The following is a 17,965-nucleotide window of genomic DNA, read 5'->3' on the forward strand; positions in this document are numbered from 1 at the left end:
GAGAAGAGACAAGATGACAGGCTGTAAAGTCTAAGGAGGGCTCTGGGACCTCTCAGGGCTGAACCTGTGACACTTCTGCTTTTTGGTGAAATAGGAACCCAATTCACCTTTGGCAGGCCTGGCTCCAGAGACCTGACATATAAGTGGTCCCACACTTCTTATAATCAGAAACACAAGCCTAACCTTTGTGCATCATCACCATGCTATGAGCAAAGTGTCTTCCACAACTGCTGCAGGAAAACTGGGAATTTGTAAAGAAATACCAAAAAAGTCATTATATCAATCTCACATTATTAAGAATTTTGCCGGGGAGGTTCAGATTCTGATTAGATAGCAAGAAAAAAAATCTCACTGAAAGAGTGCTTAGGCTCTGGAATAAGTTGCCCAGAGTGGTGGTGGAGTCACCATCTTGGGACATGTAGAAAAGGTGTCTGAATGTGGCACCTGTGGCTATGGTTTAGGGGTAGTTATGATGATGCTGGATTGACAACTGGACTAGATAATTTTGAAGGTCTCTTCCAACTTTTATGATTGCGTGTGATTCTGTATGAAAAATATTGGCTGATCTTCTATAATGGTGCATTTTCTGGGTGAGGAGAACTGGGGGCACTCACTGATTATGTATTTGTGTGGCAGGGATTTTTATTATTATATCACGTACATCCCATTTGAGATGAGAAGGAGGAGAAACTGCCATTTTCAGTCAGAAACATTCTATATTCTGCATCAGTGATGCAATTGCTGTCTGATTGCTTGTTTCCATTCACCTGGCTTCTTTTCTGCTCTTGTCATAATCCCAGGCTACCATTGTTGATTTCTGGAGCCACTCCCTAGAACAGATCCCCCAAATAACTCTATATACTAGTTTTAAAGGCCTATTACTGATAGAAAACAAAGCATAATGGGTAGTATTACATTAGCCACTTCCAGTGTCTTTATCCAGTTACCGAATTTTGTTGTCTTCTACTCATCCCACCTTACATCCCTACCCATCTCAATGATTTGGAACCATAATTGTGGGAAGCCAAGACATCTCTCTGGCTGTCTTAGATGGCTCGAGCCCCTGTCACGGGGCTCAGAGACCTTGGCACAAAGCCCAGGACACCTGTGACTTTGATTTTGACCCAAAAAGCAAATTACCACCTTTATATAAAAAATTACAAGTCAAGAGAGTTTAGGTAGAATAACAGTTTGTCATGAGGTGAAGAATAGATTTTTGGAGTTTTTAGAATAAGGGTTCAGAAAGCAAGACAGAAGAATCTAAGCGTGTCCAGTCTTTCTCCTTCTTTCTCTTGGCCTCTATCTTCTGCTGTGATAGGAGCACTTTTAGATTAGTTTAAGGCAGAAACTCTCTAACATAAGTGATAAGTATTAAGAAGTTATTATAAATAATGTACACGTAATTTTTAGTGTAAAAAGATAACACTGCCCAAGGCGGTCAGTGTGCCTCAACCCGACCTGCCAGACAGACCTCGGCGGGTCAGAGAAAGGATGTTACAGATAAGAAATAATAAACAACCTTGAGAACAAGAACAGAAGAATCCTGACTCCTTCTTTGACTGCCGGGCTAGGAAAAAGAGACTTGTACATATCTCAAAGTCACTCTGACCAGCAGAGATTCTGAGCCATAATGACTTTTCTCTCTGCACCCCGCAGGTGCTGCTGGGCTTCGGGCGGCTGCAGGCGCTGTACCGCGGCCGGCAGCTGGCCCAGCGCTACGAGGCCACGCGCGCGCGGATCGTCGCCTTCCAGGCGCTGTGCCGCGGGTTCCTGCTGCGCCAGAGGCTGGCACAGCAGCAGAGAGCTGCGTGCATCATACAGGCCTACGCAAGGGGCATGCTCGCCCGCCAAACCTACCAGAGGATAAAGAGGGAGGTAATGCTCACAGACACCTTGTCAACACATTGTTGCTATGAAATTCTAATAGGGATTTTATCATAGGCAAGTGTTGCCTTAAGGTAGCATTGGGTGTGGATATTAATTTTGGGGAATTTTAATTTGAAGTCTTGCCAAGTACAAAAGCAGAGTGTTAAACAGACTAATCTTGTTTACATTTGCTTTGTGTGTCATTATCATGGATCAGAACTTCACAGATACAGCTGCAGTGGCTGTGACAAAAGGGAGAAAAGATAAGATCTGTGTGTATCAGCCAGCCCTGCAAGGGGAAATCAATTTCTACAGCAGGGTCTGGTAATGGTACTCAGGGATCCATTCAGAAGGGAATCCCAATGTAGTGTGTCTTGGTAGGTGCTACCCTTGGCAGTCCATAGCACAGGAGAGGCCTCTCCCTGATTTCCTTTCTGTACTAATGCTGTACAAACAGGACACTAAGCCAGTCTGCAGATTTCTGCCTGTGGCCTGAAATGTCACATGTCGAACTAAGCCTCTGTTGGGACGAAGTCCTGGTGTGGGCAGCTTGTTAAAGGCAGAAGGGAGTTGGCTCAGCAGTGGTACAAACAGTCACATAATCGTCCTGTTTTCCACAGAACAAGCCGGAAGCCAGGAATATCCACTTGAAAGAAGAGAAAAACCTCATCCAAGTCCTGGGACCACTGAAAGGAAGGGAAGAAGCTACGAGATTACAAAAGGTATGCTGGTGGAGGAACACTGGCCAGCATTACCCAGCTCACATCTGTGGACTTGCTCAAACCTCTGAGCACTGCTATATTTAAAGAAAGATAAGACATAGTTGTAACCCTATTTGTAATGATGCCTTGAAAATATAAGGCAAACACACATTTCTGATTGAAGCGTAAGGGGGCACTTTAGCCAAATATGCCCAATGCTATTACAAGTCTCCTGACACAAAACATTTTAAAATTTTAAATATTATGGTATTTTCTGTTAGAAATTCTGTGCTTTTCCTGTATTATTTCTTCCTGATTAGATTCTTGTATAATTGTACGTCACTATCAATAGGCCAACAGTCCATAAAGACAGCTGTAAGAGCAGGGCCCTGCTGCTGATGGGCCAGGTCTTTGTGACTGCTTGACACAAGCAACATTCCTGTTTTAACACTGCACTGGCAGAGCTGGACCTCACAGTCACACATCTTTGTAGAAGTGTTATATTTTCCTATCCCTTCACTCTAGCAGAATGATGTTCATTCATGATGCTCATGTTCAAGTTATGCCTATTTCTGTGTTTAAAGGAACACCTGCCAGCCCAGGAGAGAGAGGAGGCAGAAGCAAGACAAGGGAGGAACATGCTTGCCAATAAACTAACAAATCATGATGTTATCAGTGACCAAGAAATGGTGGACAAAATTTTTGGGTTTTTACCTTCTATGATCGGAGGCCAAGAAGGACAGGCTCCTCTTGGTTTTGAGGTACAGAGCTGCAGACTGGTAAAGGGTCATGATTATCCCTTGTGTAAGCCCATTGATTGCTGGAATTCCATCAGTGGTCAGTTCTGTTCATTGAACTTCTGTACAGGGAAAGAATCCTCCAAATTATTCATCCAGTCACTAAGGCATCTCTTGCAGAGCTGAGTTCCCAAAAGTTTTTGGTCACATGCAGTTTAGGGACTATATAGCTTCAAACTTTGCATTTGTTTTTTTGGCCCAGCCCAAGAGAACCACCCTCTGCATTTTGGCACCAATCTTATGCTCTGCTGACAGTGCTCTCAGTGATTTTCTGCCTGAAACAAGCTCAAAGTTCATGACCCAAGTTATACCATATTCTTAAAGGCAAAATCTGTGCTATACTTGTCCTGATAGCTGTGGAGGTTAGAATTTTGTAGGAAGAGGTGGGCAGAATAGAATGGTATGGATATGTACAGGATGTGAACACCTGGATTTTCCATCAGCAATATTCTTGCTGAGGACCAAGACAGGAAGACCATATGGAATGGATGCATCTCAGAAGGACAAGCTCTGAGTCCAAATGATCTGTTGATAGCAACTGTAAATGGCTTTGGGGTTAGCTGAAAAGGCTAATTCTGGAAGACATATGGCCAAGGGAAAAAAAAGGCAAAACTAAACATAAGCATATCAGAGCTCAGTAAAAGAAAATATGCTTCTTCCTCATGTTCTGCACAGGACTTGGAAACAAAGCCTAACAAGCTGGAGGAAGTGGACCTGGACATGGTTCCCATGAGTGTGGAGCTAGAAGAGGAAGCAGATGGTTTGGAAGAGTACACCTTCCCCAAGTTTGCAGCTACTTATTTCCAGGGGTCTTCCACACATACACATATCCGGAGACAGCTGCGGCACCCACTGCTCTACCATGATGACAAGGACAATGTCCTGGTATCTTGCTCCTTGTTGTTCATGTTGAACCTGCTCTCTCCACAGCCCTGGCTTTACAGGTCCCATCATCCCTGGGTCCTGGCTGTGGCACAGCCCTGGGAACCAGACTCCAGAGCCAAGGAGATAGTCCTGATCCATGGTTTTGAAAGCAGCAGTTCCCATCAGCATTTTTTGGCAATTTGCTGGCAGACATTTCACACAAACACCTGCTCAATGCAGGATCTCTGGTCACCTTTGTTCTTGCCCAAAGAAGGAACTCAGGGGTGTGTTTTGACTTCTCCAGACACCCTTTGGGGATAAAAGTAGACTGGAGAGAAGAATCATGAGAGCTTATCCATGTCTCTTGCTCTTGTTAGGGTTGCTGGTTTGTGAGATAGGACAGAAGGAAGAGGGCCAGGCCTCCAATATCCCATTGAACCAGAGAGGGATTGAGGAGGGTGTTTTCCTTAATTCTAAGCAGCCTGGCTGAATGGAGGACCCCATGCATCAAGAACTTTGCTATTACTTGGCTTTCAAGTTCTGGGCATGAAGGGTCCTGGCAGACTCCACTGCTTATCTGTTCAGGTAAGCAAATGCAGAGTGCAGTTCAGCCAAGGCTTCTCCACCTCCCTCCAGCCACAACATACCTCCAAGGTGTCAGTAAAGGGAATGGTGAGGGCTCAGCAAACACAGAGGAAATCTGAGCTTTCCACCAGAGCTGTACCATCTTCCTTTAGCAGGAAAGTTTTGTGTGTTGCTGTCTTGTTGTTTGGTATGAAACTAAATTCTTCATGTAGGTAGCCAGAGGAAATGGGAATTTTAACGATTTGGACTGGGTAAAGGAAGAAAAATGCTCTTAATCTAAACAGGCAGAAGTGGCATGGAGCCATCGGTCCTGTTGGCACTGTCTGACTGTGCTTTCTGCTATTACAGGCTTCTCTAGCTGTGTGGGTGATCATCCTGAGGTTCATGGGGGACCTGCCAGAGCCAGCAATGTTTGCCAAGAGTGCCACCACCAAGAGCAGCTCTGTGATGACACAGATATATGACACACTTGGCAGGAAAAACCAGGTCCAGTTCAGGAATGACAGCCCAAATATGGTGAGACAAGCAGACTATGTTTGTGTTTTCATTTGCTTTCCTTGGTTTCTGTGCTGCTCTACCAAGAGCGAGAGAAGCAAAGGAACTCTTTCATGCTACTGTACTTAAAATGCCGTAAGTGCAAATGTCCTGGCAGGACACTCAACTCTTTCTGCAGGAGAAGAAAAAACAAAAACATCTTCACTTGAGCATCTTTCTGTCCTTAATGAATGATTCTTGCTGTGCATTAATCTGATTTCCTATAATGGTAATGTGTATTGCAGAGAGAAGGCAGAAGAGATAACAAGATTTCTAAGGGGATTTCATCCCTGAAACTGAAACGATCATCCAAGCTGACAGGGAAGGTAAGAGGTGGAAATAAATTGCTTCCCTTTCTTGCCTGGAACCCTGTCTTCACCTTCTGACAGATTTATGTGAGCAACCTCCCAGCTAAGAACTTGTTTCCCTGCCAAGCCAGGGCAGCCCTTTGTGGGATACCTGATGCAGAGTTCTTTGGACACGATCCCCATGTGCACTGATGTCATCTGTTCTCTGGCAGAGAACACCAGGAGAAATTTATTACTGAGAATTGCTAGCATTACAGAACAGCTTGCCCAGAGGCCTGAGCAGACTGAGAACCATGTGCTTAGGGCTGTACAGAAGAGTACAAGAAAGTTCTCCTAGCCAGAGGTAGTGCTGTAACAGCACATGTAATGAGTTACCTTTAGAGGGAAGGGGGTAGTATGGCCTGGTTCTCCTGCCCTGAGCAGGAAGAGTTTTAGCCAGTAAGAGAGAGAAGGAATGTCTCTCATTTATGGGAGAGCTGCCTGCTAAGAGGGGAGATTTCTAGAGCACTCTGGGGTTCTACTCTGTTTCTCTCAGGTGACAGAGCAGCTACGAAGTGGAGAAGAGGCTTTCCAAGAGGACATCTCAATCTCTCAGAGACCTATGTCCAACCTAGAAAAAGTACACTTCATTATTGGCAATGCAATTCTGCGTCCTGCCATCAGGTAGGAAATTTGTACCCCCTTCCTAGGGCTGGGTGCCCACTGCATCAAGGAAATCCAGCATCCTTTTTCCACAGTCCTGGAGAATGACTCTCTTACTGTCTTTACTGGTATTTTCATGTTGCAGTTTAGGCCAGCTACCTCCATGTATGGCTTTCTGAATACCCCACAAGTATGGAAAGGGGCAGAGCTCAGGGCTGTGGCTCAATAACACTTTAAGGTGGAACACTGCTCTAGAATGAGGGAGAACAGTCACTCAGAGGAGTAAGAAATATGGAGTTAATGTATACTGGGTGGATGAAAGGTTTCCCAATAGCCTCTTTCTGAGCACTCAAGCAATGTCCCTGCATGAGAGAAATGGTCAAAGGCCTGGATTGCTGAGTGTATAAGACACTAAGGAGAAATCCTGACCACAAGTGTGAGGCTGGACCTTAGGCCAAGCATGGTGTGAGGATACAGCAGAAGCTCGTTGATTCTGACCTGACCTCATGAATCCTCTCGTTTTTTATCCTAAACACTTTTCTGTAACAAAGCCCACAGGCACAGGCTGCGCCTTGACCTCAGTCATGGGCTACATTCCTCTCTCCACAGTCACTTTGTTTCAGTCAAGACACTCCCTAAAGCAGATTCTCTGCTGGAAAAAAATTGCATTCAATCCATGTATCATAAGAGCCACAGGCTAAGTACCTATACCCTCGGTTTGTGTTTCATCAAATGTCCTATGAGGGAACAGAAGACTCATTCAGTTTATGTCCTCTCACATCAGATTTGACAAATGTGTGTTCCAAGAGTCTAGAAAAAATTACAATGATTTTTTTAATAACAGTTTTATTTGTATGCAGATTTTTGCATCTGTTTCCATTAGGTCCTTGCTGCAGTTAACTTGCATTTTCAGAAGCTTACTCTGAAGTGCTCCTTTCTCCATTTCTGTACGAGATTCACTCCAAGTTTGTGTATGAACATAAATAAAATATATATATATATGGAAATATAAAAATATATAGATATAAAACCAAGCAGGGTGTCCCCCATCCATATCCCTAAATCCACCTACAAGCAGACAGACAAGAGCCATGAGCTACAACCCACATGCTGTAGAGAGCTCAGAGCAAGTTACACATCTAGACTCTTGGGCAGCAATGCCATTTCACAGCTGGATGACCCAGCAGTTGTTTTTCCTGCACAGCCCCCTGCTTCTCACAGAAGTTAATTCAGCACGGGAATTGCACTTGAGTAAGAAGGAGTTGCAAAAGGCCCTAATCTTGCCTGGAGCCTTTTCCATAACAATGCTATTTCCTGAGGTGCATTACAGGTGCTATCCTAGCTGTTGTGGTTGAACCTAGCTCAGATCTACCTCATCATGCTGCAATCCTGCCAAGCTTGCAGTCGAAATGTAGCCAAAGACAGTTCAGACGGTGAATTATCTGTTGCTCTCACATGTTTTGTTACAGAGATGAGATTTATTGCCAGATTTGCAAACAACTCACAGAAAACAGCAACAGGAGCAGCTATGCTCGTGGCTGGATCCTTCTGTCACTTTGCCTTGGCTGCTTTCCTCCTTCAGACACGTTTGTGAAGGTACACTGCTAACCCTTCCTACAGCAGCTCACGCACCTCAGCTGAGCTGGTGTCTTGTGTATTTTGATGTTTTGATCTGACAGCCACATAAAATGTTTGGCTTCCAGAGCAGCTGGTGCTGTGGTTTCAGCAGAAACCTTCTCATCTCATATGCTTATTTGGGAATTTAAATAAATTATTGCTGCATTCATATTTAATCTTTTTTTTTCATTACACATCATACAGTCTGGATTCTATTGTTCATCACAGCTCTCATTTTAGATTCATAATCTGCAAGGGAGCTGGCAAATTTTAACCTCTCCAATTCTGCCTTTACAGCCAAATACAACCAAAAGATGTCTCCAGTTACAGCCCTTAGTGATTAAATATATTCAGGAGGCCAGTATAAAAATCACAACCCCAAGTTTTATCAGTCCTTACCCTAAATCTCTAAGCCCTAAAAAGTCCAACAGATACTTGGACTTTTTACTTATTTATTAATTTCCAAGTTTAAATGGATGATAAATCCACTTCACTGCAGGATACAAACTCAGCCTGTGGCTCCAACTTGACATCAGGCTTCCTCCTAGATCTGAGGGGAAAACAGGATCCATAGATGTGCATGAAACTTCAGCCTTGCTTTACTAACACCCCAGTTCAGAAAATAGTCAATCTCATCATACATGCTGCTAAATGGACACTACTTGGAACAGACCAGTCACAAGCCATAGGCATATTGTGACACCAGTCTTCATCCAAAGACTTAGAACCATGTGGAATTCATGAAAGACATGACCATACCCTACCTCTAGAAGTATTTCTAATCATTAAAATAACCAGGTGAATGAGGCATGCTTGCACTAAATACAGATATTTAAATATAAGTCCTTGTCATCCAAGAGCCATACAGACTGCAAAAACTCAGTTTATCCCATTCATCACTTCAAATGTCCCATCTTAATCATGGGTTTCATGATGGCATTGATATTGCCAGAGAACTTGGTAGAACTAAAAGCATCAATCATCATTAGATCTAATCTGACATTAGCCCTCTTCCCAACTCTTCCATTCGTACAGCATGTCATAAGACTTCAGGCTCTTGGGTTGAAAACACTAACTCTTGCTCTAACTTAACCATAAGAACAAAGTCTCCACTACCCATGTAGTTAAACATGGTGGATAGACTGACAAAAATCTTCTCTCCATTTGGACTGAAAGTTCTGAAGAATGAGTGAAAACTAAGTGTCTCAAGCCTCCTTTTTAAACACATGAATTCCAACCCTAATTTTAATATTTACTGGTGAACTGAAAGCTAATGAATCACACTAATCTAGAGTATCAGCTGCAGAAGATTTTTAATGTTTTCTGAGGATTAATGCTTCCTAACTCCTTCTCCTGCTCTGTGCATGTAGTACCTGTTGAATTTCATCCACCACGGGCCCACGGGCTACGCTCCATACTGTGCTGAGCGTCTGAGACGCACCTACAGCAACGGGGCCCGGACTGAACCTCCCAGCTGGCTGGAACTTCAGGTAGCAACTCCCTTTTGACTTAATTATATTGATCTGGGACTTTTTGTACTGTTTTTTGTGAGTATACTATTTACTTTGTAGTTATACTACATTCACTAACCTGTAATAGCAGGCATTCCTAAATCAAATAATGGAAATCAATTGCACAAGGGGACTGAAGAGCAGCCACCCTGCTCTGGGCAGTTTCTTGGATACACCTCTTCTGGCTATTCAGTTACCCTAAATGCAGAAAAGTTTGTAAGCAGCAGTAGATTATTTGCAGGGATCCACTCAGGAACCACAGACCAGAAATAACTTCCTGAGGAAAGCTCTTACTATCACTTTTGGAAAGAACTGAGCAAAGGTTATGCTTTTAAAATGAAAGGAAGAAGGGAGTATGATGGTGCGATATTGTCCTCCACTTCCTTTAAATGTCACCCTAGTAATTAAAAATCACCCCCACCACCCCCTTTCAAGTAAAGACCTCAGTTCAATTCCTCCCTAAATCCCAGAGACCCTACTGCTTAGCACACATCTTCCTGGGCAATGTGCTTGCTGCAGGCCATCTCTCCACTGACGCATGTAAGGCTGTTCCCAAAAGTCATCAGGACAAATGTGGCTCATGAAAAGTCTATCAGTTGGCACTGTTATGTGATTATCAGCTCTACTGAGCTGTGAGGAGGAGAAAACTTGAGTCCAGTGCTGCCCCAGGGATGTAATTTATATTTATGACTCACCATGCTTTGAAGAAACTGTGTGGGTGTTGGTATTCACTTAAAGATTGTTGACCAGGTTGTATAGGGTGTGTAGTTCTTATATCTAATAGCTTACTTCATTCTTCAGAAGAAAGTAAGGTTTGTCCATATTTTTTTTCTCTCATTTAACTCTGACTTACAGGCAACAAAGCAGAAGAAACCCATCATGTTTAATGTCACCCTGATGAATGGCCAAAGCATCACTGTCCCTGCAGACTCTGCTTCCACTGCCAAAGAGATCTGTCAGTTCATAGCAGATAAAATCAAACTGAAGGATATCTTTGGGTTTTCGCTCTACATTGCTGTGTTTGATAAGGTAAAGCGTAGAAAAATAGAATGAAAGCTCCCTTCTCTTTCTGTGGAGTTGCTGCTGCCCACCCAGCCTCACTGAGGATTCCTGAATTCTGGAAAACCCTCAACCCAGTCCTGCACTGAAACCAAATCAGCTCTGAATCCCAGCTGGATCTCAAGACCTGCCAATACTATTCTGCCTTTCTGTTGGCTCATCACTCAGCAATTCTTGCTGCAGCCCTGTAAGGTTTCCTTTTCTCACAGCTGATCAGTAAAAATATATCCACTTACTACATACAACTTGCATACTCATCTGCTTACCTTTTTGGAGTTTTTCTTGCAGTCAGGAGACCAGGAGCTTTGTGCTTCTGTTCCTTTGGGCAGACCCAGAGCAGGCTGGCAGTAAAGGCAGTGTCCCTGTGTGGCAGGTCTGGTCGCTGGGCGGGGGCCGGGAGCACGTGCTGGACGCCATCTCGCAGTGCGAGCAGCTGGTGAAGGAGCGCGGCACGCACGAGCGCCACGCGCCCTGGCGCCTCTACTTCCGCAAGGAGATCTTCACCCCCTGGCACAGCTCCCGCGAGGATCCCGTCAGCACTGACCTCATCTACCACCAAGTCATCCGGGGCGTCCGCTTCGGAGAGTACCGCTGTGACAAGGTGGGTCTCCTGACTGATCCTCCTAAAGAGACAAAGCTGTATTAGTGCTTCCCACATTAAAAAGCAGGAATGTGAACTGAGTTTGTAGTGTGTTACGAAAATTAATCCACAAACACCAGAGGTTTATGTCCAAAAAGGAGAGTCCTTTTACTTTATTCTAATAAAGGGAGAGGCCATGGGGCATTCCCCGGGGATCTTTCAGATTTTTGGAAGATGCAGCCTCCTTTTTATCCTAATTTCCCGGCCACATTTCCCTTCTCTCTTTCCCCACTGGCTGAGGTACTTGAGAGGTACAGGCTTCCCAATACGCCTGATACCCTCTAATGTATAACCCTCCCTTTTAATTCTTAATTCTTATGGAATTTAGGGGGTTTTCTTCCCCATTGTTTCTTTCATCTTTCAGTATCTAATTTCATTTATTAGTTTATCTGTAAAAGCAAATATCTTTTTCCATTATCAATCAGTGGAATCCTTCCCATTGTTTCTTTCATCTCCCAGTGCTAGTTTTATCTACAAACAGACCCACAGCTTGTTTGTAAAGACAAATCCAGTATTCCTCTCAAGTGGATGTGAACAACCCTTCCCTTCTTAATGAACAATCTGTGTCCAGGTGATTGTGCCAGCTGTCACACTGACAGTTCTAATTAATACTTTCTCCCTCCCTGCAACTTCCAGTTCACATGGGAGCTTGAAGCCATGTCCAAAGAGCCAGATTGGGTTGTACTTTAAAATATCTTTGCTAATAATCTCTCTGATATTATGATTGTGTGAAGTTCATCCCTCCTCATGCTGGGCGACTGTTAAGAGTTATTCAGACAAAAATTGAGAAAACCCCATTCCTAAATGGTTCAAAGTTTGAAAGAGGCTATCCAGCCTTTCTGACACCCTTCTAGGCCTCTTTTAATGGATTAATTGTTTCAGGAGGAAGATTTGGTGGAGATAGGTGCAAAATATTGTTATATCCAATTTGGAGATACCATCCACAATGAACTTGTGCAGAAGGTGCTCCATGACTGTATTCCAGTAAAACAGCTGAAGTCCAAACCCCTGGAAAAGTGGGTGAGCCTTGTAACCTATGCACATGCTAAGGTAAGAGGTTTGTCAGGCACTGCTGGGAAACCACTCTTGAGCACCAGTTTTTGCTTCTTTCACCATTTTTATTTATTAATAGTCTGTTGGGGAAGAGGGAAAACCAGCTCAGTTTGTAGATCCCAAATAGCTCAATAGGTCTGGGGGAGCAGAAAACCTTTCCGCTCACACTTCCATATGAAGAGCAAGGGGGAAGAATGAAAAAGTACATTTAAATCTCTGAACAGAGTAGCTTTTAAGGCTCTATTTTCCATCTGACAACCAAGTCAGGATGGGCATGGCATGAAGTATTGGTTTTGATCTGGAAATGGATTACCTGAATTATTTCCATGGCATACATGGTGCATTAGATTTTGAATAGGTCAGTGGGGATTTGAAGAAAATTTGGAATCCAGATGCCTCTGGGCACTGTGAGCTGCATGTGGGTCCCTGGAGACCATTCCTGATTCACTTTCTCCAAGCTCCCTTGACACCAGTAACAGCAGAGGATTGTTGGAATCTCTGGGAGCAGACTTGTTCTTTATTGTCTGCAGATCATGCAAACCAGATATTACTGAGAAAATCTTGGGTGTGTTTTTTTCCTGCAGGCCCCATACACACAGGACCATCTGTCCTCTCAGACTGTGAAGGAGCAACTTGTAGATTTTGCTCGCTTTCAGTGGCCTTTGCTTTTTTCCAGATTCTTTGAAGTCACTAAGTTTTCAGGTAATACCTGGAGCCTGGGAGTAGAGGACAGATGTAAGACCAATAAGAGAAGACTTGTATAGCATTGATAAGGATTTTTTTCTGTATTTTCAGGACCCAGCTTGCCTAAGAACCACTTCATTATTGCTATAAATTGGAAAGGCATCTGCTTCTTGGATGAGTCAGAAAAGCGGCTCCTTGAGCTGACCTTTCCAGAGATAACTGGCATCCACACAAACAGGTAAGGGCCCAGAAAGACAAGATGGCATCTCTTCCATACTCAGAAAGGGTGCACCTTCTCTGCCACCTCCTTAGGTGATTTGATTTGTGCCTGGAAAGGTGGTTTAGCTTAGGTCTGGAAAACAGAAAGGGAAAACTGAGCAGCCTGTAAAGAAAATACTGAAAGGACTAGATCCTTCCAACTGGTGTATCCTGTTCAGTCAGAAAGGTGTAAGGAAGCACAGGCAGGCATTAAGACAAGAATGGCCCAAATAAGTGACACAGTGAAGCCATTGCCAGTTGTGCATGCTGGGAGTTCACATCTTTGTCAGTTGTCATGGACCAGAAGAGGATCACTGAGAAAAGCTGTTAACTGCTGCTCATGGCACACATCCTTGCATCAGGTCACTCGGAGAAAAGGGTCTTACATACACAAAAAAGCCCCCTGTGAGGACTGCCAGAGATTTAATTAGCTGTTGAGTTACTCCAAAAGAAGGATGTTCTTCTGTCTACATGGAAGCACCTATGTACAAAACATGGTGGAGTCCAGACCCAAGCTGAACCACTTCAGTCCTTCACACCTACCAGATTATGGGAAGGCAAATTAGGAACTACCAATATTCACTGTAAGGGAGTTATCTGCAAGGAGATGTGGGTGCCTTGGCTGTGTTTACAGATGGGTAAGTTTTTCAGATGCTCTGGTAACAAATGGTTCAATAATACCTAGGGCAGTGAAATCATTTGGACAGAGCTGCACTCTCATCACACTTCGTGCCGAGGAGTTTGTTCTGACATCTGTAAACAGCGTTGTCATTGCTGAACTGGTGGTGATGTTCCTGGAAGGACTGAAGAAAAGATCACAATTTGCTGTGGCAATGCATGAGAAAAAATCCCAGGGTAAGTCTCATAACTCTTCTGCAGGATGTGGAAGAAATCATGAGAGAATCCACAGCACTTGTTTGAAGGTGCTAAAAGAGGAGAGGGAGAACTTTGCTCCCCCCAGGGGCAAAGGAGTCCCTTTGCTCCTGGGGGGATGCATCAGCACAGCAATGCCAAGCAATGGGATTCAGTACCTTTCAGTACCCTTCCTCCTTCTCCTTCTTTATGTATTTTATTTAGATAGTATAGTGTCCAGGAACTCAGTTTGGTTATAGTAGGAAGTTGGATCTGGGCTCTCTGGAAATACTTTGCAGAAGAATTTCACAGAAGCAGTAAACCAGAATTTCCTGTGGAATAGAGGTGGCTCAAACAGACATGCATGTTTAAAATGTAAACATTAACTTCAACTCCTTACAACTACTGAGCTCCTTTCCATGCTTTGCTGCCAGTCTGGACACAAAGTCAGCATTCATGTGAATCAAACTGAGTTCTGCCATTGCCGTCAGTGGATCAAAGTCAGGGTGTCAGAGGAAACAGAAACAATTCCTCTGGTGTTACGGGAAAGTGTTACTGGAAAATTAGCCATATTTACACAAGTAATTTTCTACTGCTAACTGATTTCAGGCCTTCAAAATACAATTTCCTTGTCTTTCACATTGCAATCCCTTTACATTTTCTCAGACTATCAAGACTGAACAGTACCCCCTTATTCTGTTTTCCAGAAGATTCTGGCATCCTGTCCTTCAAGAAGGGAGACTTGCTAATCTTCACTGAAGACAAAAGGCTGGATGCAGACTCTGGCTGGATCTGTGCCCAGAACGAAAGGACAGGCAAAACAGGGAATGTATTTTTGGAAGACATCTACATCATTCCTTCCCTCACAAAACCCTCTAGTCAAGTGCTGGTAAGGAAAGCTAAGCACTCCATGTGAAAAGACTGGAAGATAAAAATGTTAATATGGTTGAATTTATAACTGGAAGATAATTGTCCCTCCAAAGTCAGACAACTTCTATACCTCCCATTGAAACAAAGCATTTAATTCTGTCTTGTCTGAAAACAAAACTATGCCTAGCCCAGACTCTAAGGAGAAGACTGTAGCTGCACAAAGGCAATGGCTTTAAAAACCTCCAAAATCCACTCTATCACCATGGGAGATTTTAGTGCCTGGAACTGGTAGCAATTAAGGGGTATGAGTGTGCAGTTGAATTTTCCTGCATTCTCTCTGGGCTTGAGTGGCAATCACATAATGCCTCAAGAGAACCTCTAAGTGCATCAGGTTACTTACAGAGAATATGGTCTTTGAGGGAGCCAAGGTTTCTCATTAGTACCTCTGCTAATAATTTTGTCTTCAATTGTGAGGATTCAGTATATTGGACTCTGTGCTAACAGATAAAAAGCAGAAAAACTGGTGGCAAAACACACTAGAGAGAAGCAGGTGCATTGTAAAACACGTGCTGTACTTTGGATAATCACATACATTTTAATGTCCACTACTGTTACCTCTGTGTAAATTGGTTCTTTGAGTCAGCTGTTCCAGCTCACCCTTGAGTCTCTGGAGATGCTGCTTTTGAGGCAGGAGGTCTCAGGCAGCACACAGGGCTACCCGCACATTTATGCTGAGTAATGCCTGACAGTGCATGCAGAGACCTGTCTCCATGTCACATCTCTGTGTGGCTGTATTATTCCAGAGTTTGCTGATGATGTCTCCAGACCAGAGGAGGACAGCTTCACAGAACTCCTTCATGGAGGAACCTGAGGAAGAGGATATCAAGGTGAAGCCTTACACCCTGGAGGAGTTCTCCTACGAACACTTCAGGTGAAGCTCTCTGTGTAGAGTACACCCTAGAAAAGTCTCATTGATCAGTAATCCTTAAAGCCTATTATATAATGGCATCTCCCACTTTGATTGTGTTTCTTCTTTTTGTTCCCTGTAACTGTGGCTTTGGATACAGAGATTCTGTCCCATGGCTATTGTATCTTAAGTCTGCAGGAATGCAAAGGGGAGGACTGACTGGGCTGACTTCTTCCAGCAGGCTCTATTCTTACTCCTCACCCTTTCTTCAGCACTTACCAGCTAGTGAGGATATACAACATCTCAGAGAGAAAAGAAAGTAAGGGGAAAATTAGTTTTCTAAAAACCCCTCTGTTTTCTGCAAGCCTCCTACCTTCTGGATATACAGGAAACTACATTTCCCTGCTCTTGTTGACCTACGGAATCAAAGGAGATCTGAGATCACTGTCTTGTGAAAGAACAGGTCTAGAGATACAACTTTATAATAATGACCTCCTTTGTTCATAGCAAAACCAATCCAGTCAATTTGTACTGCTTGCGCTTGTCTTTGTTCAGGGCTCCTGAGAAGGAATCCATCAGCAAAGCTGTTCTCCAGAAATCCCGTGGGCACAGTCAACTGTGGGCACATTCCAAGGAGCCTCTAAAACAGCCATTGCTGAAGAGAGCATGCACAGACCCTGATCTTCGGGATTTGGCCTGTCAAGCCTTCATTGATATCCTTTCTCTCCTTTCTTTGGGATCTGAGAACACTAAAGGGGAGGGAAGGTTTAGTCAGGTCCACTAAATTACCTCTACTGAGGTACCTCAGCCACCTTACAGGGGATTCAGTCACATAGAGATGGAGTGGATCAAATCTGTTACCCTCATCTACAGGGACATGTTCCAATTTCCTCCCAGTGCTCCATAGCTACTGATGGCTCACTAAACTAATAACCTGGTTTTAGGAGTGAGAGAGATTTACTGCATATGCCCAGAGAATGCAGTCACTAGCAGAGTACAAATCACAGCCAAGCAGCAGCTGCTGCAAAGGGAAAGGGGGTAAGGGACAGACAGGGAACATGCTCCAGACCTTCCTCCAGTATTAGCCACTTAGACATCAACAAAGTCACTAACATGATAGGATCCAGATGAAACTTCCCATTTGCCTTCCAAAATTTCTGCTTTTCTCCTTAACAGCACATTCACCCATCATGAAATTCATGGGAGACTACCCCTCAAAACAGGCACACTCCTCTGTAGAAGTCACTGACCAGATATTTGTGCCAGCTATCCAGGAGGAGATCCTGCGAGATGAGATTTACTGTCAGATTATGAAACAACTGACTGAGAACAGAAACAGGTATTTACCTGGGTGCAAACACCCTGCTCCTGCAGAGCCAGGCCTCAGGGGCAGGGGGCATCAGGAACCCTTGCTGCATTTGTGGTGCAGTGGGGCCAGGTGGAAGGATAAACAAGTGCTGGAGTAACAGCTTCCCTTCTCCCTTTTGCCAGGCAGTGTTTACCTTTGTGGAGTGCTCAGGACCACTCCCTGGCAGGGAGAAGCCAGAGAGCACCATCAATCATCTCCCCTGAGCTGCTGCTTTGCTCCCATCAGCATTCTGTGCTCATGTCCTTGTGGTGTGAGGCAGGCAAGGTGTCACTGAGGATCTCCTGCTCCCGAAGCAGTCTGTAGGGGACATATGGCACTGCATAGTCCTTGCATCCCTTCAGTGACTGCCCTGGCAACTCTCCATTTAAATTTCACAACAGCAGCATTCCCCTCTCAAAAAAAACACAGTTCATATCGGATTTTTACCACCAGTGAATAAGTACTTTTGAGGAGTTATATTATTTAGGTTACAAAACTGCCTTGCAGAACAGATTGGTTACAGAGGCACCTGCCCATAAAAGTCTCTGAAATGGGCTGGTGCTTTCTTCCCCACTCACAAAATGATAATTTGATCTACTTCCAGGAAAACTGAATTGCAAAAAGCAGCTTAAGATAATATCAAATATTAACAAAATTGCTTGTCCATTTCTGGATGCATTCTGTTTATTTTCTTTCTTCTGTTCCACAAGTATTACATGTAGTGGAACTTTCATCATGTGTGTCAGTGCTGAATAGTGAATTCCCTTGCAGGCAGTGAATCTTACAGGCTATTTAAAGCATACTCTGTAACCATGGTGCCAGTGCCATGCCTGATGTATTCCACCAATGTGAGTGGGATCACTGATGTG

General features: G+C 43.9%; 1 protein-coding gene and 1 long non-coding RNA gene across 3 annotated transcripts in view; one reads left to right on the forward strand and one right to left on the reverse strand.

Annotated features, from left to right (window-relative positions):
• LOC132331646 (uncharacterized) overlaps positions 1–13,810 on the reverse strand; it is a 35,724-nt gene extending 21,914 nt beyond the window's left edge. For both annotated transcript variants that reach the window (XR_009487651.1, XR_009487650.1), the window contains exons 1-2: positions 13,067–13,810; positions 10,751–11,107 (exon numbers count right to left, since the gene is read on the reverse strand). This is a non-coding gene — a long non-coding RNA (uncharacterized LOC132331646). The remainder of the gene's footprint in view (positions 1–10,750; positions 11,108–13,066) is intronic.
• MYO7B (myosin VIIB) overlaps positions 1–17,965 on the forward strand; it is a 46,103-nt gene that overhangs the window by 17,831 nt on the left and 10,307 nt on the right. The window contains exons 20-38 of the mRNA XM_059855248.1: positions 1,657–1,788; positions 2,487–2,588; positions 3,152–3,328; positions 4,040–4,249; positions 5,162–5,329; positions 5,593–5,673; positions 6,191–6,318; positions 7,767–7,893; positions 9,285–9,404; positions 10,281–10,454; positions 10,858–11,085; positions 12,007–12,174; positions 12,762–12,879; positions 12,973–13,099; positions 13,805–13,974; positions 14,679–14,860; positions 15,645–15,772; positions 16,304–16,461; positions 16,934–17,087. Coding sequence (XP_059711231.1) covers positions 1,657–1,788; positions 2,487–2,588; positions 3,152–3,328; positions 4,040–4,249; positions 5,162–5,329; positions 5,593–5,673; positions 6,191–6,318; positions 7,767–7,893; positions 9,285–9,404; positions 10,281–10,454; positions 10,858–11,085; positions 12,007–12,174; positions 12,762–12,879; positions 12,973–13,099; positions 13,805–13,974; positions 14,679–14,860; positions 15,645–15,772; positions 16,304–16,461; positions 16,934–17,087 — 2,852 coding nt within the window. The remainder of the gene's footprint in view (positions 1–1,656; positions 1,789–2,486; positions 2,589–3,151; positions 3,329–4,039; positions 4,250–5,161; positions 5,330–5,592; positions 5,674–6,190; positions 6,319–7,766; positions 7,894–9,284; positions 9,405–10,280; positions 10,455–10,857; positions 11,086–12,006; positions 12,175–12,761; positions 12,880–12,972; positions 13,100–13,804; positions 13,975–14,678; positions 14,861–15,644; positions 15,773–16,303; positions 16,462–16,933; positions 17,088–17,965) is intronic.

Source organism: Haemorhous mexicanus, chromosome 10, assembly GCF_027477595.1.
Source record: "Haemorhous mexicanus isolate bHaeMex1 chromosome 10, bHaeMex1.pri, whole genome shotgun sequence".
Lineage (NCBI taxonomy): Eukaryota > Metazoa > Chordata > Aves > Passeriformes > Fringillidae > Haemorhous > Haemorhous mexicanus.